The 25559-nt window shown below is 40.6% G+C and overlaps 2 protein-coding genes across 3 annotated transcripts; one reads left to right on the top strand and one right to left on the bottom strand.

Moving 5' to 3' along the window:
* Window positions 1-543: 543 nt before the first annotated feature.
* Window positions 544-7731, top strand: LOC146623845 (sodium- and chloride-dependent GABA transporter ine). 2 transcript variants are annotated; one of them, XM_085363382.1, is made up of 13 exons: window positions 544-718; window positions 1105-1239; window positions 1323-1527; window positions 3733-3865; window positions 3970-4104; window positions 4225-4328; window positions 4408-4532; window positions 5463-5575; window positions 5662-5802; window positions 5906-6005; window positions 6219-6319; window positions 6425-6592; window positions 7579-7731. In XM_085363382.1, the coding sequence occupies exons 1-13, from the start codon at window positions 544-546 to the stop codon at window positions 7729-7731; spliced, it is 1788 nt and encodes a 595-aa protein (XP_085219508.1). The 2 variants fall into 2 exon arrangements, with proteins under 2 accessions (XP_085219508.1, XP_085219509.1); XM_085363383.1 differs by having other exon boundaries at window positions 571-718; window positions 4213-4328.
* A 1192-nt stretch (window positions 7732-8923) lies between these two features.
* On the bottom strand, window positions 8924-25080 carry dhrs11a (dehydrogenase/reductase 11a). The gene is made up of 7 exons (XM_085363384.1): window positions 24752-25080; window positions 11954-12163; window positions 11092-11186; window positions 10464-10593; window positions 9479-9571; window positions 9325-9390; window positions 8924-9243 (listed from the first exon to the last, which is right to left on the bottom strand). Exons 1-7 carry the CDS (start codon window positions 24881-24883, stop codon window positions 9202-9204), a joined length of 768 nt encoding a protein of 255 aa, XP_085219510.1. The 5' UTR covers window positions 24884-25080; the 3' UTR covers window positions 8924-9201.
* Between the last annotated feature and the right edge of the window lie 479 nt (window positions 25081-25559).

The raw sequence follows: 25559 nt of genomic DNA, 5'->3' as shown, positions 1-25559 counted from the left end.
AAGGTTAGTGTACAGGAACATGATTTGTTTGGCCTTCATGACTCCATTTGAAATCTGTGTCAGAGCACATACTGTTGAGAATAAATTATGTAAATTCCTAAATATTTGTTTTGTGTGCTGCATAATTTACACATGTAAAAAACTTCACAGAAGACTTTTTTTTGTTCACATTTTATTTATTTACTTTATTTATATTTTATTTAGTAAGATAAGAGATAAGATAAGAGCTCATGTAGATATTAAATAAAATATAAAGTGAGTCCACATCCATAAATAAGAGTTAGATTTATTTGTTTACATTGGCTGGCTAGGTGTTTTCAGGTAGTTCAGTTTTTGAAAATAAAATTCTGCATTTTTTTTTACCTCTGTTTCTATTTTACAGTCAATCAAAGCACGCACCTATTAACAAATGTCAAACTTTCCTCTCTTTCTGAGCCCTCTGAGCTTTTATACACTAATGTGTTTCTGCTAAGCTAATCATTAATGATCATAAAAAAGGGAGGTTATATCACCCAGAGACAATTAAATCCTGCTCAGCTGTCCATGGAGTTTAGGCCCAGGCGAGCAACAATGTTGACACAAGGAGCAGACACAGATCAAGAGCCCACCAGGCTAACGTGGAGCAGACAGATAGAGTTCACTTTGGCCGGCATCGGCTGTGCTGTAGGTCTGGGTAATGTCTGGAGGTTCCCCTATCTTTGCTACCGGAGTGGAGGAGGTGAGAAATCAAACATTTGTTACATCTTCGAACAGAACTGTGGTAATGTGCCGCCCTCTGTAATCCCTGCACACACAGGACTAAAAATGGTTGACTGTATGTGTTGTGTTGTTAGTGAGTGCGATTTCAAACTATTTTTTTAATTTGACTTTTGTTTTGTTGTTGTTGTTGTTGTTTTTAATGAGGCATGGCGCTTCATAAACCCATACTATAATCTGGCTTTATACTTGCAAATTTTGCAGAATCGTTAATATTTGTATGGGGTCAAACTTTGCCTGACAGTAATTCATGTGTGCCAAAGTTAAAGTTTAAATGATGTCATAAAACTACCACAGTCTTGGCCTTCTTTCTGAAAATGTACTTAACTCACTATTACTTCTTGGCAGGTGCCTTTCTGGTGCCATACCTGCTCATGCTGGTGGTGTTGGGCATCCCTCTGCTTTACATGGAGCTGACTGTGGGGCAGTACACAAGGAGAGGTCCTGTACTTGCTCTGGCTACTGTCTGCCCACTGTTAAAAGGTGCTTTGACTAAATTTTGGTGTCCAGTGTTAAAAATGTATAGCGGAGAAATTTATTTTGATGCATGTTTTATCTGACCTCAGGAGTGGGAATTGCATCGGTGGCCATCTCCTTCATTATGTGTACCTACTACAATGTCGTCATCACCTGGGCTCTCTATTACCTCTTCAGCTCCTTCCGGGCACCACTACCATGGCAAAACTGCAACAATACTTGGAACACACCTAACTGCACCAATCACGCTACCAACAGCAGCTACTCCTCCACAGCTAGCCAAGAGTTCTTCAAGTATGTTTCATTGGATGTGATCACTATTTCTGCAGATTATTAAATCCAACTAAATAATGACTGAGTTTGAGCAGCATTATAAAATTAAAGTAATTTTTAAAAAGACTGAACTGGTTACACAAGGTAACTTCTGGGGATTATGTCAGAGGTGAAACAAAAAAAAAACTTGATACAACAACAACTGTAACTGGATGTACAACCTATCAGAGTCACGTGAGAGCTATCGAAGTGAAGGTCACAGATAAGAAATGAGCAAACTGATAGAATATTTTACTGAAGTGTGATAAATCTTAGGACACATGTCACCTTTATTGGCTTTGATCTGTTTCACTTTCTAGTTTTAGCAAGGGAAAGATTCTCAGAAAGAACTTACTCACAGTGAAAATCTTGCAGTAAACAGCAGATTAAGACCTCACATTTTCAGATTTACTTATAAACTCATTAACTCATTTCACTCCAGTTAATGGATAAGCGTAGGAAAGGAATGTGGGTTCAAGTTACTTGAATCCTTTAATTTCCATGTGTTTGTCAACCACTTATTAAATTTATGATCCAAAATCCTGCAGCTGACAGGAGCTAGAAACAGAGAACACATTTCTCCTGTGTTGGCTTCTCTTCACTGGCTCCTTGTTTATGTCACGGATCTGGATCATTTTGACACAGCTTTTTCAGTTTCTTATATTTTGGTATATTTCTGTATTATGATTCATGTTCTGGTTCTATTTTGATTATTATTCTAGATTTAGTTCAGTGTCAAGTCTGCATCTTTGTAAATTATTTCTTGTTTCCTGTTTTACTTTGAAGGTTCATGTCTGATGTCAGTGTGTTCAGTTTTACTTGCCCCCTGTTTCTTTAGCCCAAATCTCTCCCAGCTGTGTCTCCCTCCTGTTTCCCATTCCCTGATTACTCCCTTTGTATATAAGCCCTGTGTTTTCCTTTGCTCTCTGTTGTGTCGTTAACGGCTGCTCACCCTCATTTTCACTGTGTGTTCCGTTTTCTCGTTTGCCTGCCTGTTAGTTTATTTGTTTTCCCAGTGTAGTTCGTTTTCTGTGCAAAACCGAGTATCTTAAGTTCTCCTCTGCCTCCGTGAGTCCTGCGTTTGGGTCCAATCTAGCCTGCCTGACAGCACACAGTCATGACAGTTTAATCTGCAATTTAATTCAAAACTGTCTCCTAATATACAAGGTCTTGAATAATCAGGCAAAAGTGCGCTTTGCTCTCAGACGGCTAATTTACTTGTGGTTCCTATTTATTTAAAAGTATTTGCATATGTGCATTGGAGTATTCAAAAGTAGAATGTGAAGCAGAGCCTTCAGCTTTCAGGCCCCTCTTCTGTGGAACCAGCTCCCAGTTTGGATTTGGGAGACAGACACCCGCTCTACTTTTAAGATTAAGCTTAAAATTTTCCATATTGATAAAATTTATACTTATGGCTGGATCAGGTGACCCTGCACCCTCCCTTACCTATGCTGCAATACGCCTAGGTTGCTATTGGCTTTCCATGGTGCACTAAATGTTTCTTCTTCACTCACTCATTGTGTGTTTATACACCATCCTTCATTTAATGATTACTTATTGTTAAACTGTGACTCTCTTCTACACTGATTCTTCTGTTCTGTCTCCCTTCCCTCAAACCCAACCGGTCGTTGCAGATGGCCACTCCTCCCTGAGCCTTGTTCGGGAGTTTTTTTCCCCCACTGGTGCCAAGTGCCTCCTCTCATCTGATGAGTCCATGTTAAGTGAATGGAACTGAAGTGAATGTGTGTTTCAATTGTACTATGCAGTATTGCTCATTCTACAGGAAAGTAACTTGTGAGATAAAAGTATAAAAGTGTACAAGTAGGAAAAATATTCACATGCATGAAAATCAAACCCATATTGTTTAACCTCTGAATGTAGAATTTTCCACATGAATGCACATCTTTACCTTTTGTAGAGAAATAAAAAACTGTTCTGAAGATACATACTTATAGTGGATATCAAATTAACTTGTATGGTTAAAAAGCAAGAAACTGCAAACACTGAATCAGATATGTCAAAAGGTCTATTTTAATGACTTCCTGACATCTGATTGGATTGAATGTTTTTTCACAACAGGACAGACAGTGTTTTTGAATCTGGCCCATGTGTTTAGCTTTAAGGCATGCCTTTGGGCACTCAGAATATTAATGTTTTTCTAATTTCTTTTACTGTGGCACCTTTCAGATATAAGATGCTAGAGCAGACTAGTGGAGTAGAGGATACAGGAGTGCTCCGGTGGGATCTTTTCCTCATTCTCATTCTGGCCTGGATCCTCATTTACTTTTGCATCTTTAAGGGGGTGAAATCAACAGGCAAGGTGAGAGAGAAACTGAGACCTGAGCAAAAAAAGAAAAAGAAAGAAAGAAAGAAAGTGGAGCACTGGACCACAGTTAATACCATATATACGTTTTCTGTGTGCAGGTGGTGTACTTTACTGCCCTGTTCCCGTATGTTATTCTGATTGCCCTGCTGATCAATAATGCACAGCTTCCTGGAGCATTAGAGGGGATAAAGTTCTTCATTGTGCCTGTGTGGGATGAGCTGCTCTCAGTAGAGGTAAGAAACAAGAGAAGAAATGAGTAGTAGCTTTGGAGGAGTACCCTAACTGTTCTAGCAGCGGGGAGAGTCGTGTTATTACTGATAATCTGTGTTGGTACTGATTAGCGTGTGTTTCAGGTGTGGGTGAATGCTGCGGCTCAAATCTTTAACTCCATTGGAATTGGTTTTGGCTCGCTCATGGCAATGTCCAGCTACAATGACTTCAACAACAACATTTTGAAGTAAATGTTTGACCGCCAGTTCTTGAAAATAGCTGTGATTTCTTGTTAGTGATTTAAAAGATGTCTTGTCTCCCCACAGGGACACACTGAGCATATCCATTATCAACTCCATAACCAGCATCCTGGCAGGGTTTGTCATTTTCTCTGCCTTTGGGTATATGTCATACCTGCAGGGCATTCCTGTCAGTGATCTGGCTGTGGATGGTAAGAAAAAAAAGGGATGACTGTTTGTGAGTGATTTCTTTTTTTAAATTAGTGAGTGAGTCTATTCTCAAAGGATCTAGCCTCCACTTTGCCTAATGTCAGATGGGAATAAGTGATAAGAAAATACACTGCTCAAAAAAAATGAAAGGAACACTATGAAAACACATCCAACCTCAATGGGAAAAAAAAGAAATTATGCTAGATATCGATACTGATATGGACTGGGTAATGTGTTAGGAATGAAAAGATTCCACATTGTTCAGTTGAAGGGAAAGTTATCAACCCACAGAGGGCAGAATTTAACACAGCAAACCTGCTGGAAATGGTACGCATTGATGTGCCGTCCTGCAGCAGACACCTCAGTAGGGTGCAGGCATTGCCTCATGCGACCTGCAGTGACACTGACCCAAGCCAAATAGAAAATGGGGGGAAAAAAAATCAGTGAGAAAATATAAGGAGGTAGAAAAACCTCAGTGGCCTCCAACTGTAACACCAACCTGTTTTGGGGGGTTTTCTCATTGTTGCCCATCTAGTGCATCTGTTGTTAATTTCAGTTATACCGAAGCAGCTGAAGCTGATTAACACCCCTTCTGACTCTTATATAATCTCTCAGAAGTTTAATTAACCACATTTTATGATTCTGTACTCTGATTAAAAAGTGTTCATTGATTTTTTTATTTTTTTATTATTTATTTATTTTGAGCAGTGTAGGTGAATGGGGACATAAAGTAAGGTTGGAGCTGAAGAAGGATTGTCTTGTCTTTACAGATTATTGATCTGGACAATATGTTACAATAATATTGCAATAATGTTACAGTAACACAAATTTGATTGAAATATTTTTATAAAGTCACAGTCATCTGTTATTAAGAAGAATTGCTTGTTCAGTTATAAATGCTGCTCTGACATCTTACGTGTCTTATTGTACAGGTCCAGGACTAGTTTTTGTTGTTTACCCGCAAGCCTTTGCCAACATGCCAGTGGCTCAGCTCTGGGCAGTGTTGTTCTTCTTTATGCTGCTTTGCCTCGGACTGGACAGTGAGGTACTTTACTGGTAACCTCAGGATGGGAATTCATGTTTGCATAGTGTTTCATAACGAAATTCTTATGTCCCACTCCCACACTGCAGTTTGCAATGGTTGAAGTGATGGTCACCAGCCTCATGGATCAATTCTACAAAGACGTGATTCACATTTTCAAGAAAAAGGAACTGTTTGTTCTTGCGGTTTGTTTCGTAGCCTGCCTCTTTGGAATTCCTTGTGTCATGCAGGTACAAACTGTATTTCCTGCTTGAATTTGAACCAAATAAAAAAGATATTGAAGGGTGCTCATTTTCCCTTCCTTGCTGTCCTAAAGAGTATGCCTTTGTCCAGGTGGGAATCTATGTTTTCCAGCTGATGGATCATTACACTGCCATAGTATCCATCATGTTTCTGGCATTCTTTGAGGTCATGGCCACCTGTTGGATTTATGGTGAGAGACATGTGTTTCATTCATTGCACACTTAGAATGATGTAGCACTTTTTTTTGGCAGTATCTTAACACATTTTATGGCCATGTGTAGTATCCGAGTTTCACTCTAATTAAACAGCGATTAGAGTCTCTAATCTGCCAGCATGCAAATAAAATGTGCACAGATGTTTATTGACAAGTAAAGGTTGGTCCAAAGTACTTCTCCATCTGCAGGTGTAAAAAGACTTTCAGCCAACCTGGAGGAGATGAATGGACACAAAGCAAACATCTTCTTCAGACTGTGTTGGCTTATAGTTGCTCCTGTGCTCATCACTGTATGTTAACAGGCATTTGTTTTATTCACATGAATATAATGTAGATTTTCATCTGAAATAATTAAAACTTAAATCCAAACTTAAATTGTTTGCTCCTTGATACAGGTCATCCTGATTTTCTCCATCATTCAATTCAAACCTGCCCGCTATGGGGAGTACGTCTTCCCTCCCTGGGGTCAGGGGGTCGGCTGGATCATTGCTTTGGCCTCCATCATCTGGATTCCTCTGGGTGCCATTCACACTTTGTGGGTGCTGCCTGGCTCCATCATGGAGGTGATGTACATATCATATGCATAGACACTATGTTGCCAGAAGTATTCACTCACCCATCCAAATCATTCAATTAAGGTCTTCCAATCACTTTCATGGCCACAAGTGTATACAATCACACGCCTAGGTGTGCAGGCTGCTTCTGCGAACATTTGTGAAAGAATGGATCACTCTCAGGAGCACCATGAATTCCAGTGTGGTACTGTGACAGGATGCCACCCATGCAGTGAGTCCGGTCTTAAAGCTGTTAGTGGTCTTACAACAAAATGGAAGCAATTGGGAACGACAGCAACAAGTAGTAGGCAGTGTAAACTCACAGAGTGGTGTCAGTGGATGCGCTGAAGCACATAGTTCACAGAGGTCACCAACTTTCAGTAGAGTCAGGAGAACACCACTTGTCTGACTGCATAGCACCAAGCATACAGTTTGGTGGATAATTGTGTGGGGTACTTTTCAAGAGTTGGGCTTGGCCCTTGAGTTCCAGCGATAGGAACTCTTAATGCTTCAGCATACCAAGACATTTTGGACAATTTCATGCTCACAATTTTAGGGATGGCCCCTTCCTGTTCCAACATGCCTGCATATACAAAGTAAGGTCCATAAAGACATGGATGAGTGAGTTTGGTGTGGGAGAACTTGACTGGCCTGCACAGAGTCCTGACCCTGACCCAGCATTGAAATTGAAAACTAGAGCGGAGATTGTCAGCTGGGCCTGCTCGTCCATCATCAGCATCTGACCTCACAAATGTGCTTCTGGAAAAATGGCCAAAAAATTCCCATAAACATTCCTTGTGGAAAGCCTTTCCAGAAGAGTTGAAGCTGTTATATCTTTACATTAAACCCTATGGATTAAGAATGGGATGTCACTCGGTTCAAATATGTCTGAAGTCAGACGAGTAAATATTTTTAGCAATATAGTGTAGTACTCACGCACATGTTCATATATAATCAAGCTGTGTGGAAATAATTTTACTTCATTTCTCGTGCAGAAATTAAAGCTGTCCCTCACACCGTATGCGCTGAATGAAAAGTCAAACATGCCGTACTATGAGAGGGGAGGACCAGGTGGAAATCCACCCATCGCTGTCATCAGCCCCAGCTTCGATCTACCTGAAAAGCATCCTGCTGAGACGTACTTCTGATGCCTCAGTGTTTTGCAGGCCACCTACAGTGGCAGATTACTGTTAAGCTTTAACTAATCACAGATTTATGTCTTCAATCTTTGTCAATTTTCTGGTCAAATTTAACCAACACGTGTTACAAGAATGTACATGATTGTGATCCATATCTACTATGCAGAGCATTTAATGCAACAGGATTTTTTTTTTTCTGGAAAGACGTTGTTTAGAATTAGCTGTCACTGTGTGTATCTTCAGTGTACTTCTTTGTGAAAGAGCTCCAAAGGGCAAAGGAGTAGACTTCGCACATTTCACTGCCCTCGTTTATGGAAACTTTGCTAACAGTGCCATCTTTTGGCCACATGAATTCAAACATGAGCCATACTTACATTGTAATGTACTGTCATTTTAAATTTACAGTATTTATAGTAACATTTTTCTAGTGATCAACTTAAACCACTGTCAGCTTATTATTGCAGACTCATATGTGAATGGACACCAAAAAATGATTCAATATGTCAGGTGTAATAAAAGCAGTTTCAACGTCTACAGAAAACAGAAACATAACTACTTATGGGCGACTTTTTATTTATTCATTTAATGAGAAAGTTCCAACAGAAGGGTACGTGGTTCTAGTAATACACGTGCACAGAGTTAGTTTCCTCCACTACAGAATTTTCCAGTGTGTCCTTCTTGTAACTCCTCAGAAATGAATACAAAGTGCAGAACATCTGAAGTTATACAGGCAAAAAAGGGAGATGCCCCTATGCTTCACATACAAAGGGTTTCTCTCCTTATGAATGGAATATGCTGAATATGAATGTGTTTGGAATGAATGTGTTAAATATGTTTGTGAAAACATAAAGGTAGTAAGGGTGGCAGGATGCACAGACTGCTTATGGTTACTGTCGGTATGACTTACTTAGCCTTGTCTAGCTTTTAGTTAATGTGAGCCCACATCTATCTCTAATCAAAAGTTAAAATATTTATTAGAAAAATGAAATGGAAAAAAACTTGTCTCTTATAAACAGCAATTACCAATTTTCAATTTCATTTCAAAAAGATATGTCATATAAACTACAAAAAAAACAAACAAATGGAAAAAGAAATAAAATCGTGCAATCAATGGCATACGCTTCCCTCTGAAGTGATGGCCAAGCAGATGACCACACAACACAGCAGCAACTCTCTCTATTTGTTCCTATTGTAGTCTGGATTTGGCTCAGTTCAGCCCTGAGCCCAACAATTCACACATGCCACTTTGCTGCACTCAGTAGTATTTTTGTAGTGTTTTCCAAAGTCCATGCCCTTCATTTTGTTGCACAGCTTCCTTAAGCCTTCTGCCTTTGTTGACCACCGCCCCTGCAGACCTGACACAGCTGTAGTTGATTTTTTAATACCATCCCACCCCCCACAATCTTTGCACAGCAGAGGCTGCTAAGGAGTCACCGTGGTGCTGTCTGTCTGCTCCTCCTGCAGCTCACTCTTCTGCTGCTATGACACCTGCTCCACTGGCCTCATCTGCACATCTCCGATCTGAAGATAGAAAACACTCAGGAATCAGCTACCACTCAACTACAAGTCAGTACTGTAACAGTCCCAGACAGACAGAAATACCTGGACGTGAGGAGGGGCACTGAGGACAAATGTGACTGCACTGGCTATGTCTTCTGCTTTCAAACACTGCAAAGCAGAGGGAAAAGGTTTTATTAGCACAACAGCAGATCGATAATTTCACATTTGTTGACTTCAGTGATGTGCACAGCCTTACTTTCATACTCTCGTACACTGAAGCTGCCTTTTCTGGATCGCTGTTGTGGTGTCGGAAGGCAAACTCCGTCTCCACTATTCCAGGAGATATACACTGCAGGGCAGGAAAATGAATGACAAATGTGCTCTTTACATACAGGGTCATGGTGTCTACAAATATGAAGACGTCAAAATGAAAACTTTTAAAGATACCACATATACAATAAATACGACTCTTTATAATTAAACACACGTGTGTGAGTTAAAAATGAACAGCAGGGTCAAATCAAGTATCTGATTGAACTTCAAAACATGCTTTCAAACGCATTTTATAGAAGTGAAGACAAAACAAAATTATGATTGTTACACCTTCAACATACTGTGCAGTTTATTTTTACAAGCATTTCCAGGCATTTGTGACTGGAATCGTCCCGATTTTGCAGACTAACGAGAAAGTGGGCTAGCGAGCCCATCATCATCGTCATCCTCAGTGTTTCCATGGGAGTACATTTAACAGCGAGCGATCGTAGCTCAGGAGTTGGCAGTTTGTCTTGTAATCGGAAGGTTGCCGGTTTGAGCCCCGGCTTAGCCAGTCTCGGTCATTGTGTCCTTGGGCAAGACACTTCACCTACCGCCAACTGGTGATGGCCAGAGGGGCCGATGGTGTGATATGGCAGCCTCGCTTCTGTCAGTCTGCCCCAAGGCCGCTGTGGCTACAACTGTAGCTTGCCTCCACCAGTGTGTGAATGAATAGGGGAAGAGGGTCTCGAAAAGCGCTATATAAATGCAATCCATTATTATTAACAAACATTACAGACTCATCCAAACTGAATTCAACACAGTATCAGATTTTTTAAAGGCTTTTTAGGCTTAACACTCCCACTTTATGCTGGACTACGTCTGTGTTGTCTGCTCGGAGTCCTCTTCACACTGTTGGATTTTATGTGATCCCATGTTTCACTAAGCTAAAGACAAACCTTTGCACTATAATGCAACGACTAACTCACTGTGGCTCTGATGTGGGTGTTTGCCTCTCGAAGCTCTTGCCGTATTCCCTCAGTCAGAGCAGTCACAGCATATTTAGTGGCACAGTAGAAGTGCTCATCGGCACTTGGCACCACTCGGTGCCCACCCATACTGTAGAAAATGAGAAAGACGAGAAAGATATATGAGCCGGTAATTGCTTTTTGTAGCTCAACGCTGATTCAACACCAAGTAGCCAATCCTCTGAATTTCCTGTGGTGTTCTTTTAAATGACTTAACCAGTGCATTATTAGATTTCAAACTCTGTATCACTTAATATCGGATATCTCTATAGCCTTAAAACACTCACAGAGCTATAGCTCTAAACAACATTTGTGTCAAAGTTTAAATTCCCATTTTTAATTAAGGCAATTCTAAGAAAACCTATATTGATAAAAATAAATGCTAATATAACAAATCTATAAACAGTTTTCAGTTCAACATGTGGGTGTTCTTTGCATTGCTCTACATCCAAAATGTGCCAGATGGGGCTTAAAATTGGCTTTACTTAATGCCTGCAGGATTAAAATCACCCAGAACAAACTGGCTGAGGTATTTTCACATTAATCTATAGCTTTGTTCCTAGAATTGTATGTTCCTTGTATAGCTTACCTATTAATATTGATAATGTGGCCATCATCCACATTCCTCTCCTTCATTGATTTGTACGCCTCACGGGTGCAGATGGACAAGGCTAAGACATTCACCTGCAGCAGAGGTGAACACAGCACATTTCTTTAACTTTAAAATAACCTACAGTATGCATGTATTCACACATCGGTGTATGAACCATTCAGCTACAACTTAAAAAAAGAAAAGAAAAAAAAAAGACAGAAAATGAGAATCATTTGTGAGATTTGCTTGTACTTTATTGTAAAGAATTTCCAATGATGAAAGCTGTTCACTGGGTCAGTGTGTTAAACCATCTGAACCTGCTGCTCCTGTCCAGCTTGTAGCCTCCAAACTGCTTCCGTAGTGACATTGAGAGAGAGCAGGTTACCACGAGTGTGCAAGCAAGATAGGGGGAGGTGACCAAACAAGGTCAGTGTGCAGATTAAATACAGGCTAAAAATACACTGCTGTACACGTTCAAGTGGGCTGCCATGACAACAGATGAGCAAGAGCCAGAAATGCTGGACTCTGGAGACAGAGATTTGGGTGCAGGGGGGTCTCCAGTGGTCAAGAGCTCAATGAATCAAAAGTCTCAACAAGAGACATAGTGCTGGCTTTCATTAGCAGGCCTCTGCTGTGCCAGAGTCTCTCCCCAGAGCCAATGAAGCGGCCTTTGTGAGGGGAGGGAGCAGTGTGTATGTGTGCTTTTACTCACTGAACAACACAAAAACAAGACTTGGACTCATAGTGAGCAACCTCCTCCTTCTGCTTCACTGTTTAATAGTAGTAATCAATATCACATAAGAGGAAGCTCTAACCTTCCCTTTTTTGCGTTAATATTATTGTCAGCGATCCAACTCACATCGATCATGTTCCTCCAGCCCTCTGTCCTGCCACTGAGCAAAGGCTCATTGTGGGCCAGTCCAGCATTGTTGATGCATACGTCAACGCCCTTGTGCAGTGTCTTGATTGCTGAGAACATGGACAAGATCTCCTCTTCATTGGACAGGTCACATTTGTAAGGGATCAGCGTGCCGCTGTAGCCCGCACTCTGACATTCTGCTGCCAGCTTCTGAAAAAGATAAATCACACCCAGTTTGACTGCACTGATATATTTGTTAAAGAATAATCACTACAAAATGTCAAGTGCTGTTAATGACCAACTGATTAACTTTCAAGACCACGATTAAGATTACATCAAACAACCCACCCACTCAGGAGAGCGTGGAGAACACACAGCACAGCACCAAAAAACTAGATAGTCTGTCAGTCAAACCACCCAATGATTCCCCCACTCAATTATAAAAAGCATATTAACCGAAATTCCGCATTTGACCAAAATCATAACCATGACCCCTCATAAGAAGACGCCAGCTTTGCACTGATACGGACAGGCTGAGCTCGCTACAGGTCGAGCAGGCTGCACTCTAACCAGGTCAGCTGGCCGTCCACCACTATCGGCGTACGATACAAACTGACACAGATCCCCCTGCTAGGCACAGCTGTGCCAGTCACCTGATGCCTTGCTCTGGGTGCCAGTAAGACAGAGGCAGCAGGGGTGTGGGGGGCAGGTGGAACACCAAAATGATGCACAGCACTATAATGTCAAGGATAAAATGTTTCAAACTGCACTGGTGTTAGAATTTGTCATAGACTGCATATAAACGACAAACACTGCGAGTCACCTCACAGAAGCCAGGAATTACCATATTTGAACAAGAGGGTGGAGTGCCAAGTTATTAACCAACGCTAGCTGGCTTGGTTAGAAAGATACCTTGATAAACTGTTACAGGTTTATCATACAGGTATAGTAGGTATCTACTAATAAGTGCTAAATGACATACACTATAATACAGACTGGAAACCTGTCCAGGGTGTACTCTTTCTCTAACCATCCTAGCTAGCTTGGTTAGCAATTGTAGTATCCATGACAGGAACTCACTGATGTGAACAATCAACAGTAAATGTTGGTTTTGGTCTCAATCCCACATAAGAAAACAAAAAGGGATTATTTACAGGTAAGTCCCTTTGTACTGCTGGCCAGGCATACAAGAAGCAATCCATCATAGCCTTGGCAGAGATGCCAACTTGTGCACCAGAGAAAAGATAAGAGACCCAAAATGCCAAGCGGCCACACAACATGTTGAGAGAGTGATGATTTATTCAAACGCTCCCGACACTCAGAAGAGAGTTTACCTGCCCAAAACACATCATTAGCCAATAAAGACCTAATCACACTTCCGTGTCCCTCCCTTCCCCTGCAAATGAACCCCATTTTACAAGCAGAGCATGTTGTAAAGATAAAACACACATCTTCTCATAGTTCAAAGTTCACAAAACCTTATGTGATCAAACGTGTCACAGAAATGACACGTGATGAGCTGTTGTTACGTTAGGCACCTACATCAGGGCACAGCAGGATGTAGTAAGAATATAAATGATTAAAAACAGCAGAACAGAGCTGGCTGTCACTCACCAAACGTAGCACATACTGTTTTATCTACAATGTCTATATGACTATATTGTGGCACCTGATCTACAGTACAGTCTGAACATGATTCCTCTGCAGCCACCCCTTTAGAGAACTTGTTAAAGCCTGTTTTTATAATCAGGACAATATTGGATTGAGGAATCATTTTGATGTTTTTCTCTAAAATGTATAATAGAGAGAATGCCCCCCATCTTACATGTCGCAGCGTGCAGATTTCCCTGCTCGTCCTTTAAGCCGTTTAACTTGGATTATCCAGAAAGAAGGCATTACCCAAACAAAGCTGTTAAAATGCTAAACCGCTGAAAACACTACAAGCAACTCTTTTGCTCGTGCTGTAGACAGGTGAACCGCTCCCTTTATGCACATTACCTGTGGTAAGCTGTGAAGTGCGGTCTGTTTCACTACAATAAGTCAATTATCTGAGCTGCCTTTAGACCAGCCCTCTTTACTTCACACTTGCCTGAGTCCGTTTAGAGACTGGCCCTCAGGCACGAATGAGCAGGCAGAGAGCCTGCTGGAGAGGCTCTGTGGAGTTTAACGTAAAGGGGAAGCAGGGCCAGTCTTTTGTTAGAGAGGGGGAATTAGTTGTGTTACTGTGGCTGAAGCGGGAGCAGCAGAACAAACCGGGTGTGATCTCGGTCCAACGACAGGAAGTCTCAGGCTGTGAATCTCTGTGTGTTTGTGTATGTAGGTGTGTTCTGGCACCAGATGCACCACTGTAGTTAGTACCAGACCTCATAAAGGCCACAGCAATAGAGCATGCTGTCCTGCAGATAAGCAGCCAGGTCTGAAAACACAACAGCAGCATAGTTGGAAAATCCAAGATTCATTCATCACCATCCAAACTAAACCAATGAAATATGTTTTGGCGTATTGTGAAACAGAACTTTAACCTCCTAGGACCTGGCGTCCACATATGTGGACATCACATTTTGGGTTATTTAGACTAAAATACTCAATTTTGCTCTACATGGGCCTGATATCCACTTACGAGGACATTATACTGCCACTGTTCTATCAGAATTTGAAACGAATATCCTCATATGTGGCTCTTATTTTTCTTAAAAACAAAAATAAGGTAAAAAAGAAAAAATCTGGTAATTCTTTGTTTTTACATTCATTGGGCCCCAATATGCCCAAATATAAAGAGAAATTAAAAATGCATGTTGTGGAAGAGTTCAGGTCTTAGGAGGTTAAAGATACAGGCTAGAAAAGCCCTAAGACAATGACAACTAGCAGTGATGTTAAATAGCAAAACACAGTGTCCCCCAGGACACCTTGCCCCCAAGGTGTCCTGGGGGACACCTTGGATGGATGGTATGTTTCTTTGGACAAGATTGACAAAATGTAAACGCTTTTACAAGAGATCTACCAACCAACTGGTCAGGGACTGACTTAGCTGGTCAATCTCATAGATGTTTAATTATGAGTGTATGTTTCAGGCATGCACAACATATACACACACAGCAGCACAGGCAAATAATCACTTGCACGGTCACAGCCATGCACCAACTTGTTGTTAGTGTGGAAGCTCTTCACTTGAGTGAAGACACCAGGTTTGGGAAAGTAAACCGTGGGGGGACCACCACAAAAACGTTTGTAATAACAAATCTAATCCGATACCTAAATCATCTTCACCGAGCTGAACATGGACATCAGAGCCAGCCACAAGCCAGCAGCCTCGGTATGAGGAAAGAAGTCTCGGTATGAGACTTTTTTGTAATTGGGTTTATATGAAAATATCAATTTGCAGAGAAGAAAAGTAGGAAAGTAAACTGGACATAAAAAAAAGAATCTTTACCAGCCTGTCATGCTTTGGGGAAATCTAAGTCAGCCAAGAAAATTGCTGTTGAGACTAGACTGTCTTGTAAAAGCCTATCAAATAGTAGTAAAGTAACTGATAACACAGGAGGTGAATGAAATTCAAACAACAAAATATGATATAACAGACTATTAGAGTAATGTACTTACTTGCATTTTTTAAATCACTTTTATATTTAAATATATTTAAATGTTCATTTGCTATTTATCTAGGGATTGAAGAGTAACGCAATTTCTATTCTCCGTATGTCCTGTACATGTGGAAGAATCGACAAATAAAGTTGACTTTGACTTTGACTTTGATGTATTTACAAAGTGCCCTGCAGCAGTCTCATGTACATGTAATAGTCACATTCGTGGCCTGTACGCCCTGCAGGAGGCTGGTCGTCAAAGCAAGGAAGGGCCATCATTGTTCCACACCACGTTTATCAATCACTCACTCACTCATGTGGAACTGGTGTAAAACACACCAGCAAAGCAGCTTAGAAGAGATAAAAATAAAGATGCCAATGTGCTGAAGGCAGAGAAGCTATAAGTGGTGAGCCAGATCAATAGCACAAGGCAGCAGCCATGAGCTGAGAGAGCTGAAAAATTAGATTAGTCTCAGGCTGACTCAGTTCTCTTGTAAAAAAAAAAAAAAGGAAAAAAAGGGAGGGACTGTGTTATAGGGCACTGTGGCTCATCTGGTAGGTGGCTAAAAAAAAAACTAAATCAAAAGATGTAATGCAGCCATAATTCAGTCAGTGATCCCTCCCCTCTTCATCCTTCCTGTCCAGTCTTTTAAGTACCTGGGTGACACACAAAACAATTTAGCCTGTCACGATGCATTTTCATCCTCATTACAGGGGCTGTTGTCCAGTGATTACAAAAAGTGTTCAGGAGGAGGGAGGGAGAGCGTGTTGGCAGGCAGAAAGTGAAACAGAAGGAGGGAGAAAGAGAAAATGCATCCTGAAGCAGGCTGCATAAAGCTTATCAAAACACACTCAGTTTTCAGTATGCTTTACAGGAAGGCAGAAGAATACAAGCACAAGATGGCAAGTGCAAGCTTCAATGAAAAGTCAGGGCAATCACAAAACAGAGAACCAAAATAACATTTGGATATGTTAAAAAATAATTTAAAAAAACTTGTAGCCACAGATCGGGCTAAGACACTTGAGTTTGCTAAGCTGTGTCATACACTCTACAGCTCAACTATCATTCTGTGACATGAAAATGCACTCAAGTGTCATTCACAGTTTGACTGCGGGGTCAAGGGTGAAAGTAAGCTGTATAATAGGATTGCAGTAGGGTAGGAAGGACGGTTGTGCAATTATCTTGTGTTCATGCTGCCACTAAAAGGTCTAAAGGTTGAACAGAGTGGTTTTATAGTGCTTTTCTCATGGAACACTCTAATCAAGACAAGGAGATACGGAAAATAATTACAGCCTTTCTTAGTAAGTCACCAACACGCTGGGGAGTTCCCAGCAACGAGGGATCAAGAAGAAGGCGAAAATGCCTCCCAGCGCTTTGACAAAAATGTCACAGTGGGCACACAGTGTGCACACTGACTTTGATTTCAAACACACTAGCATGCAAATCTAAAATCAATGATTACGTGTGCATGACCAGGTATATGTAACTGGCTCCAAAGAAATGCTTTTAGAACTCTGACATGCTAAAGGTGCTGCAGGCAGCCAGGTGTTGTGTAACAAACTGGTGCAACCAGTGTGGTTACATTTTACTTTGGAAAAACCAAGTGATAATGCCCAAGTGAAGGTAGACGCATGTCTTTTAGCCTCTGAAAACAGTTTGATGGGGAAACTTTTCAACTATGTGTCAATAACAAATAACTACAAAATCCAGCCTTTATTCTTACGTTCACAAGGTCATCATATGATTTTTAAAAAATGGCTCTCCAGTTCTGTTTGTAGTTGAAACATGCTGAGGGGGTGAAGCTTCCATGCATCACATTGGTTTAACAGCTCATGTGATGGGTTGTTTGTGCACCTGATTGTGGCTGTCGTTACGGCAACTTTGCGCTCACTGCCACCCTGATGCTGGCTATGAACCACATCACTACGCATGCAAAGTTTGTTGATGACCTGAGTCCGGAGGAGACAACAAAAAACAAAACACCCCCCCCCCAACACCCCCCCCCACACACACACACACTGGAGAGTTGATCCAACACGAAAACTTTCAAAGTGGGCCAGCCTGGCCTATTTAACATGTGAGTCTAGAGTAGCCATAAAACGTCTCCAATATCAGACAAACACCCAATTACAAATCCAGTTTGGCTGCTGATGAAGTGAGAACAATCCAATTTGCATTCCTTCACCCCACCCCCACCCCACAGCCTCAAAAAAAGGCTGGAACTTGGTGAACTCGTCGCTGATTTGGAGTACATAGCACCATAAAACTCCTCTATTCAAAGATCCTGACCTGCTGCTACAGTGTTCAAGACATTTCAGTCCTTCTGCACTTCACGTTTTGCCGCACACAATTTCACATATCATACATGCAAAAAGGAAGAAAACTGGATTCCAGCAAGTCTTTGACAGTACAGAACAGGATAGGACAGGAAGAGCTCCACCTATCACAGCAGGAAACCCGGGGAGAGAATGTCAGTGCCATTAAACTTCACACCTGGAAGGATGATAAGCACAGACAGGACAGCACAGCGGTGGTGCAGGGAGAAAGGCCCGTAGGGGTCACTGAGCTGCCTCAATCTATCAGACTTCTAACTTCTTCATATCCAACTAATGGTGAAGCAATTAAGACCATTTAGAGCTTTCAAAAATCTATACAGAGCAGTGAAAAGAAGGTTGCTTTTAATTAAAAAATGCAGGAATACTGCTTGTGTTTCAGTAATGCTTTAATAATGTATTAGAGTTATAAATGTATCTTGCTTTCCTCTCACAGAGCCTGCCAGTATGCAATAAGTGAAAATTAAGTTTCAAACAAATGATTACTTCTGACTACAGTAAGAGAGTAGAAATTGAATTTGTATCAGTGTCAGAAATCTGCATCTACATGCAGTTTGGACTGCTGCTTTCCTATTTGAGAAAATGCTCTTATTTTTGTGCCTATGTCAATGTTGCTCCTCTCAGGAGGGATAGGGGCTGGGGACTGAATCCATGGAAACACAGTTTATTAATTAGGTATACGTCTCTGTCAGCTCACAGCTCAAGTGGAAAGCGTGCAGTCAGTGGAAAGGCTTTCTGCATGGGTAAGACAAAAGCAAGCCGAAGGAGCTGTGAGGTAACCTGATGAGCTCAAGAGAAATTTGATATGAGGGGGGAAAAAAGGATATGTGGAAGGAGAGATAGCAGCAAATATATTAGTACTATACTGCTACAAATGGGAGCTTTGGAGAAAATGTTTAAACAGCTATTTAACTATGTGGTTTGTTCTAAAAGAAAGAAAGAATTTGTACTAAAACAGGGCCAAAATGCAAAGTGAGGCAGAAGATTTTAGACAAATAGGTAAAGCTGTTTGACCTGACCCACTTCAAATCCTTTCTGCAATAAAATCTATTCACTGTGAAACAACAGCACAGTTTGCTCAGACACGACCTAGAGGAGGTGGTCAAGACAGCTTCAGATTTGCAGACAGAGACGTAGATTGCTTTATTACTGTGCCACCTCAGCTTTAGAAGCATGACTGAGCACCTTTTACCTCCTTCAGAATAAGCATGATGCTGAAGCAGGTCAGCCAGTGCCTGAAATTAAACTTCAGGCTCACCCGCCAAGAGCTTTGAGTTTTAAATTAGGATTTACTCACGCACGTAAAAGATGCCCGTGCCAGAGGCTACTGTGTGCAACAAGCGGTGAGTCAGACGTCTGTTTGTTATTAGCCCATTGAATAAAGTGAGCTGGATCACAGGGACGAAGTCTTAAAAAATGAATAAAAAGCACTTTATTCAAGGGCTATTATCGCCACTGACAGTCTCGATGAGGAAATACACATAATCTGCCTTTCGTATTTCATATTCTCAGTATTCTAATCCCAGAATGTTTTCTTTTGCTGAGCTGATTTTTTTTTCATCTTAGATTATCTCCTTTGGGCATACTTTAGGCAGAATCCCTGTGGCATCTATTGCAAACAAAACCCTCCATCAGTCTGTTCAGCACTAGAAGCCGCAAATGATGTTTGCTAAATTTATCTGATCTAAAACTGCAGCTGCCAAAGCTTTGATTTTTGACATGCGCTTCACTTGTCCAACGCTTCAAAAGCAGGCTGGATGTCTGGGTTTGATTTCATCTGCTTCAAATGGACCTGTGTACAGACAAATATATATTTGTATATATAAATAAAGAATTCAATTCAACTCAATTCATTTATATAGTGCAAAATCACAGCAACAGTCGCTACAAGGCAGTTTATATTGCAAGTTAAAGACTAATATAATACAGAGGAAACCTATAATCAAAGAACCCCTTATAAGCAAGCATTTGGTGACAGTGGCAAGGAAAAGCTCCCTTTTAACAGGAAAAAACCTCAGACAGAACCAGGCCCAGGAAGGGGCAGCCATCTGCCATGACTGCTTGGGAGTGAGGGGAGGGAGATGGGCCACAAGTTACAAGAGTCAGTATTTTAATGACAACTAATGATTAAATGCAAATTAGGTAAGTGAAGAAAAAACACTTGCCTCATGGGAAGGCCTACTGTCGCATAACTAAGGGAAGATTCAGGGTCACCTGATTCAGTGCTAAATATATGCTTTGTCAAAAAGGAAAACTTTAAGGGTAGACAGGACAAGATTTTTTTTAGAGAGGGTGTCTGTCTCCTGAATCCAAACTGGGAGCTGGTTCCACAGAAGAGGGGCTTAAATCTGAAGGCTCTGTCTCCCATTCCACTTTTTTAATAGGACAGGAAACACAAGTAAGCTAGCAGTCTGAGAGACCAGACAAATGTTCTTTCTGGAATTAGTGTGGATTAAGACCAATGACTATGTAAGAGGCAGACATTACTATCATGAAGTCATTTACTGGTTTCTAGGATTGCATTCTGGGCACACTATGGGTCCGTAAGTAGACTGATTTATGAGAAAATTGGATGCCAAGTGAAAAGTTTTTGGTTAAGAAGTCACGTTAACAGTGTATGGGGAAACAGACACAGACACGGTTACCTGGTAATTAGTGTTAATTAACAGACAAATCTATCACAAACATTTTACCCACTGAGATTAAAACAGAGACTTCTGAGACTGACTTTACTACAATTACCACACAGCAAGTCACATCACTTTCATATACTTGCAGCTAGCATGCTCCAAAAGTTACCAAAACATTTAACTTACAAAACTAAGTTTAACTAATAAATATAAAGTCACCTAATAAAATAAAACTCTGTATAGTAGAGTATCTTGATGCATACTCAATTTGTCTAGGTAAAGAAATCCGACAAATTTGATTCTGTACTTCTGGATGTTGTTTTCAGTGGGAGAAACATTATTGAAAACACAACATCCACATGGACAGAATCAACTTTCTGTGATCGGCACACTATCATATTCAGATTTTCCATGACTGTTTCTTCACGTTGTGATGAATAGCAACCACGTTCATTCTCTTATGAATGTGTGTTTATTACTGCCTCCTAATATACCGTGTAAGCAGAAACAACATGCATATACGAGCTGTGCAGGCCTGAGTGACTCAGAGGTCTTAAGATGAACAAATCAGCAAGTGTGCTCTTCTTCTTTGGTGTCAGATCTTAGGCCAAACTAAACCATTCTAAAACAATTCTGCTTGGTTGTGCCCCTCCTTACCCCCTTCTTTTACGCTACTATGATGCAGTGCCTGCATGATGTGTGCATCGTGCTTTTCTTGGCATACGTTAAGATTGCAAGAACGCCATTTCTAAATGTTTAGCATCTTCAAAAAACACATGGACACGTTTTACAAGAGCCTTCTTCCAACAAAATAAAAGCTTCTCCCACTGGTCTTACAAGATTTCAAAGGAATAAATGAGAAGCCGTGTTTCCTCTACTTGGATGCTGTCTCCATTCCTGCACAAAAGCCCATGGTGACCACATGTCTCCCTCCAGCTTGCAGCTCCCCTACTGCCTACACTATAGTTTCACAGACAACAAACCAATAGTGCTGCCACTACTCTCCACTCCACTTTCTCAGAGTTTTCTTTACCCAGAAAACAAAAAAATCTTCTCACTTTACTCATTGTTTTAGCTCATCTAACACGAGGGATAACGCAGCTGTTAAAAACACTAACTACAGCAACATTATTTCCCAGAGTAAAAGGAATAAAAAACTGAAGTGACTTCAAGAACAATTGCTTTGTGATACATTGCATTTCCCACTAGCAGCATACCAGCTCTACAGCAAGAGCCCAGTTTACACAGCAGGGAGAGTACAATACTGTCTTTGTCCTGCAACTCACACACACACTCTAAAGTCTTGTACGAGTGATGGTTCTGCCTTAATCTGACAGAAACCTTTCATTCTTCACACCCTCATAAACACAACTATTAGCTGAAGCTTGTATCTATGTACTATAAAATCACAAAAAAGTGCTTCAATGCTTGGTCACTTAGTGGACAAACCAATGAGTGCCTACTACCTGACCCCCTCAGAATCAGCTGATATTTTTGTGCAATAACTGCAGTTTAAAAAAAAGTAACTTAAAAGCAATGCAAATCAATTTAGGGGGGGGGGGGGGGGGGGGGGGTTGGCCTATCCCAGCCACCATAGGGCGAGAGGCAGTGTACACCCTGGACAGGTCTCTGGGCTGTCACAGGGTTAACACAAAGAGAAAGACAACCATTCACAATCACACCTATGGGCAATTTGGAGTCACAAACACAAACAATGAAAAAAGACCGAAAACACCAACTTGTCTCCTTGTAATTCACGCTTTCACAACAACACGGCATTTGGAGTTCCTAATACCCATGTTGCGACAATAATCCTGTAAAGGTTAGTGAAATGCAAACTGTTAATGCAAACTGTGGAGATGCAGAAACTGCTGGTTATTTAAAAAAAGGCACATTCTTATCTCTTATCTCTTTGTTTAAAGGAACTCAATCATTGTTATCAATCCCAGCACCAGCTCTTAAATGACATCCAATCATTATTCAGTTGCTCGTGTTTGCATGCAGCTCGTGCTCACACCATGTGTGAGCTAGCATTAGCATAAAACAGCAATGAGAAACACATAACACTGTCATATATCACTATAACACATGATTTCATGTACTGTATGCTGTATAAAGAGACCAGCAATTAAGTATAATTATGACAACCTGATTCATGTTGGATAGCTAAGATCTACACCGGGCAAGCTAGCATTAGCCAGCACATTGAGAGCTCAACCTTGGATGTGATTGCAAAAAACAAACAAGTTCCAGTGATGCTGACTGTAGCTTTCACCCTGATGGCTAAAATGCCACTTGGTTGTTTATGTACTAAAGTGGAGAAATTACTTGATATTCAACGTAGCAGCTAGCTGGCTAACCTAAACTTGCAAAAAATACTACCTAAGCCCGCATCGGTACCGGTTTAAGTTGTTCTTACATGTTTGAACCTTGGTTGTGCTGGAAGCATCAGTTAAATTGATGGTTAACATCAGTGATTAATAACATTTTGACGCTGGGAGCAGAAGACAAGCACTGAGTTACTGATGAGTGAGCGCAACTGTCACATCTTTAAGTTTTCACTGAAACTTTAAACCAAGTTCTTCACAATGTGCTGTTAGAAGCTACCGAGAAGGCCAGAAATGTTCTCATCTTTGAAAGTTGCATTAAAAGTCATTCAGTTTAATTCATTTTCATCAATGGATGAAAGGAATGTTGCATAGGAATATTTAATTTAATGGAATTGACTGATGTTAAAGCATGAGAAGGAAAGAAAATGTTAAGAATCCAAATACTGACATACTTAAAGGATACATACAGTACAACACCTTTTATATACACATATGACAGAGTTAACAAATACAACACATTGGCTGTCTCAAAGGTGGCGATGTGTGAATGCAGTAGGCGTTCTGCAACACAGCACTGGAATCTCTGGGCTGACAAGATGTGAAGCTTAATAATTGGCCAACAGGTTAAGCAGGGTGCACCGCCTTACAGTTAAGCAAGAGTTAGTGGGACAGGGCCTATAACACCTACCTCTGGGGAAGCGTGGGTGTTACTCCAGTACTATAAAGAGTTTCTGCCTGTTCCTCTGTCAACCACTGAAATATTTTTTGAATCAAATCCACAGTTCAAAGAGTTAATGTCAGTTCAAACATAATCACTCACAACACTAATTACATTCAGTTATGAGAGGGGGACTTAAATAGTAACTGGATGAGTCTTTTACTATCATAGTGGGGTTTATGTAAGCCCTCTGTGATACCAGTAATTAAGCAAAATGTGTGTGCATCCAGACGGACCAAAACAAAAGTTTCAGTGGAACTTCTCCAGAATTTATTTTTTAATAACATTGTCATTTTCCATGCGTTTTGATTATTATATTGTTTAACATAATCTAATGAGCTAAATTAAAATGAACTAAACAAGTATAGATAATACTTGCACACACATTTTACAACAACTTGAGGGGTGTAAAGCTGGTGGTTTATATGTTTTGATTTACTTGTTATTCATGTTTGACTGAAAAATGCTTATTACATTAGGCTTATTACACTGTTATCTATGTAATCTATGTAAAATTAACGTTTAATAACATTTGGGACTTTGAATGTATCAGGCGGTTAATAAGATTGTAAAAATCTATTTCTGGCTATGTAAGAAGAAAATATGGGTCATTTGTTTGTTTGTTTGTTTTTGAATCCGTGCTTTTCTTGCTGTGGGCTCTGTCCCACACAATAGTCAGTTAACTAGTATATCTTACTTAAATGCAATAAAGCTTCTGACTGACGTCGCTGGGGAAGATTAACCAAGAGAAAGGGAAACGAATAATAGAAAACGTAATGAATTAGGGGTGTGGCTGGCTATGTGGTGGGTGGGGGTGCAGGTACAGGAGCATCACTGCCTTCTGATTTAATGGGTGGTACTTTCTCTGAGTGGAAGTCCAAAGTACAACAATGTCCCAGCAGTAATATGGAAAATTGGCAACATTAGCTAGTCGGAATTTAGCTATTATTTACACCTCTTACGACCGTTTGACCTTTTTAATTTGAATTTCGGCACAATCTGTTATAAAACCGTGTGTTTAAATTGACCAAATAAATAATATCGATTTAACTGGCTGTGATACTGGGGCTAAAGGTTTTTAGCTGAAATTGATGTTAGCTAGCTGTAGCTACTTTGTTGTTGCTTTAAACAGAGCTAGCTTCTCCTTTGAGTCGAACAGACTTGTTTCACAACATTAATTGATATTTTTCATTAAAATCACCCACCTCTATTTTGTCGACATTCCTGGCACAACCAACAACCCTCATGCCTTGCTGGACCAGTGCCCGGGCTACAGCGGCTCCGATTCCCACCGAGGCGCCGGTCACCAGGGCCACTCTGCCTTTCCACCGCTCCATCTCTCCACCGGCACTGTAGCTACACAAAACAGCCGCCCCTATGCTGCACCTCTACCTGCTTAGTTCAAGCTCCTACAGCTGGGACTGCAGCTATTATGTGCGATAGGTTCAAAATTAAGGCTGTAGTAGGTTCGGGCTCTTGTATCAGTCTGAAGCATCCAGGACAGCAGTAACCACTGCGCGTAAACCCGAATCCACGCGCTCCTCTGGCCGAAATATGAAAAGTCCAGGCGTGAGTAAATGTTTGGTTCACATCACCTCCCACTTTCTTTTTCAGCCCTGGGGCCTTTACTTTTTTTTCCCCCCCCTTGTGGTTAAATGCCGCCCTCCGCCGGGCATTACGAGAACAACAACAAAGGTATGTTGCTTTCATGTATTTCCTGCAAATCAAAGTTTTTACTTTAATTTTTGAACTCTCACGCGGTTTGGGTAACCATGCGAGAAAAAACTAAATAAAAAAATAAAATAAAAAAATAAAATAAAAAAATAAATAAATTAAAAAAAAAAAAAAAAAAAAAAAAAAAATCACACCATACAAAATGTATACTGCATATTAATAAATAATCTTTATTTAGTAAAGTCTGCACATTGCGCTTTGATGTCACACCCAAATCATTTTTAAAAATGGATGTTTATTCTCTGTAAAATTTCATATTTAGAATTTCTGTACACATTT

The sequence above is a fragment of the Diplotaxodon limnothrissa genome, linkage group LG10, assembly GCF_057381915.1.
Source record: "Diplotaxodon limnothrissa isolate DT_005_m linkage group LG10, D_limnothrissa_male_GT1.1, whole genome shotgun sequence".
In the NCBI taxonomy this organism is placed as follows: Eukaryota; Metazoa; Chordata; class Actinopteri; order Cichliformes; family Cichlidae; genus Diplotaxodon; species Diplotaxodon limnothrissa.
The sequence above is the reverse complement of the archived record's forward strand: the minus strand, read 5'-3'. Positions and strand labels throughout refer to the sequence as shown.

Coding starts and splice junctions, on each gene's coding strand:
- LOC146623845 (XM_085363382.1), top strand. CDS start 544: ATGGAGTTTAGGCCCAGGCGAGCAACAATGTTGACACAAGGAGCAGAC. Junction 3,866..3,969: donor GGGTGAAATCAACAGGCAAG/GTGAGAGAGAAA, acceptor TTCTGTGTGCAG/GTGGTGTACTTTACTGCCCT. Junction 5,576..5,661: donor GCCTCGGACTGGACAGTGAG/GTACTTTACTGG, acceptor CCCACACTGCAG/TTTGCAATGGTTGAAGTGAT.
- dhrs11a (XM_085363384.1), bottom strand. CDS start 24,883: ATGGAGCGGTGGAAAGGCAGAGTGGCCCTGGTGACCGGCGCCTCGGTG. Junction 10,594..11,091: donor CACATTATCAATATTAATAG/GTAAGCTATACA, acceptor CATTTTCTACAG/TATGGGTGGGCACCGAGTGG. Junction 9,391..9,478: donor CAGTGTACGAGAGTATGAAA/GTAAGGCTGTGC, acceptor TCTGCTTTGCAG/TGTTTGAAAGCAGAAGACAT.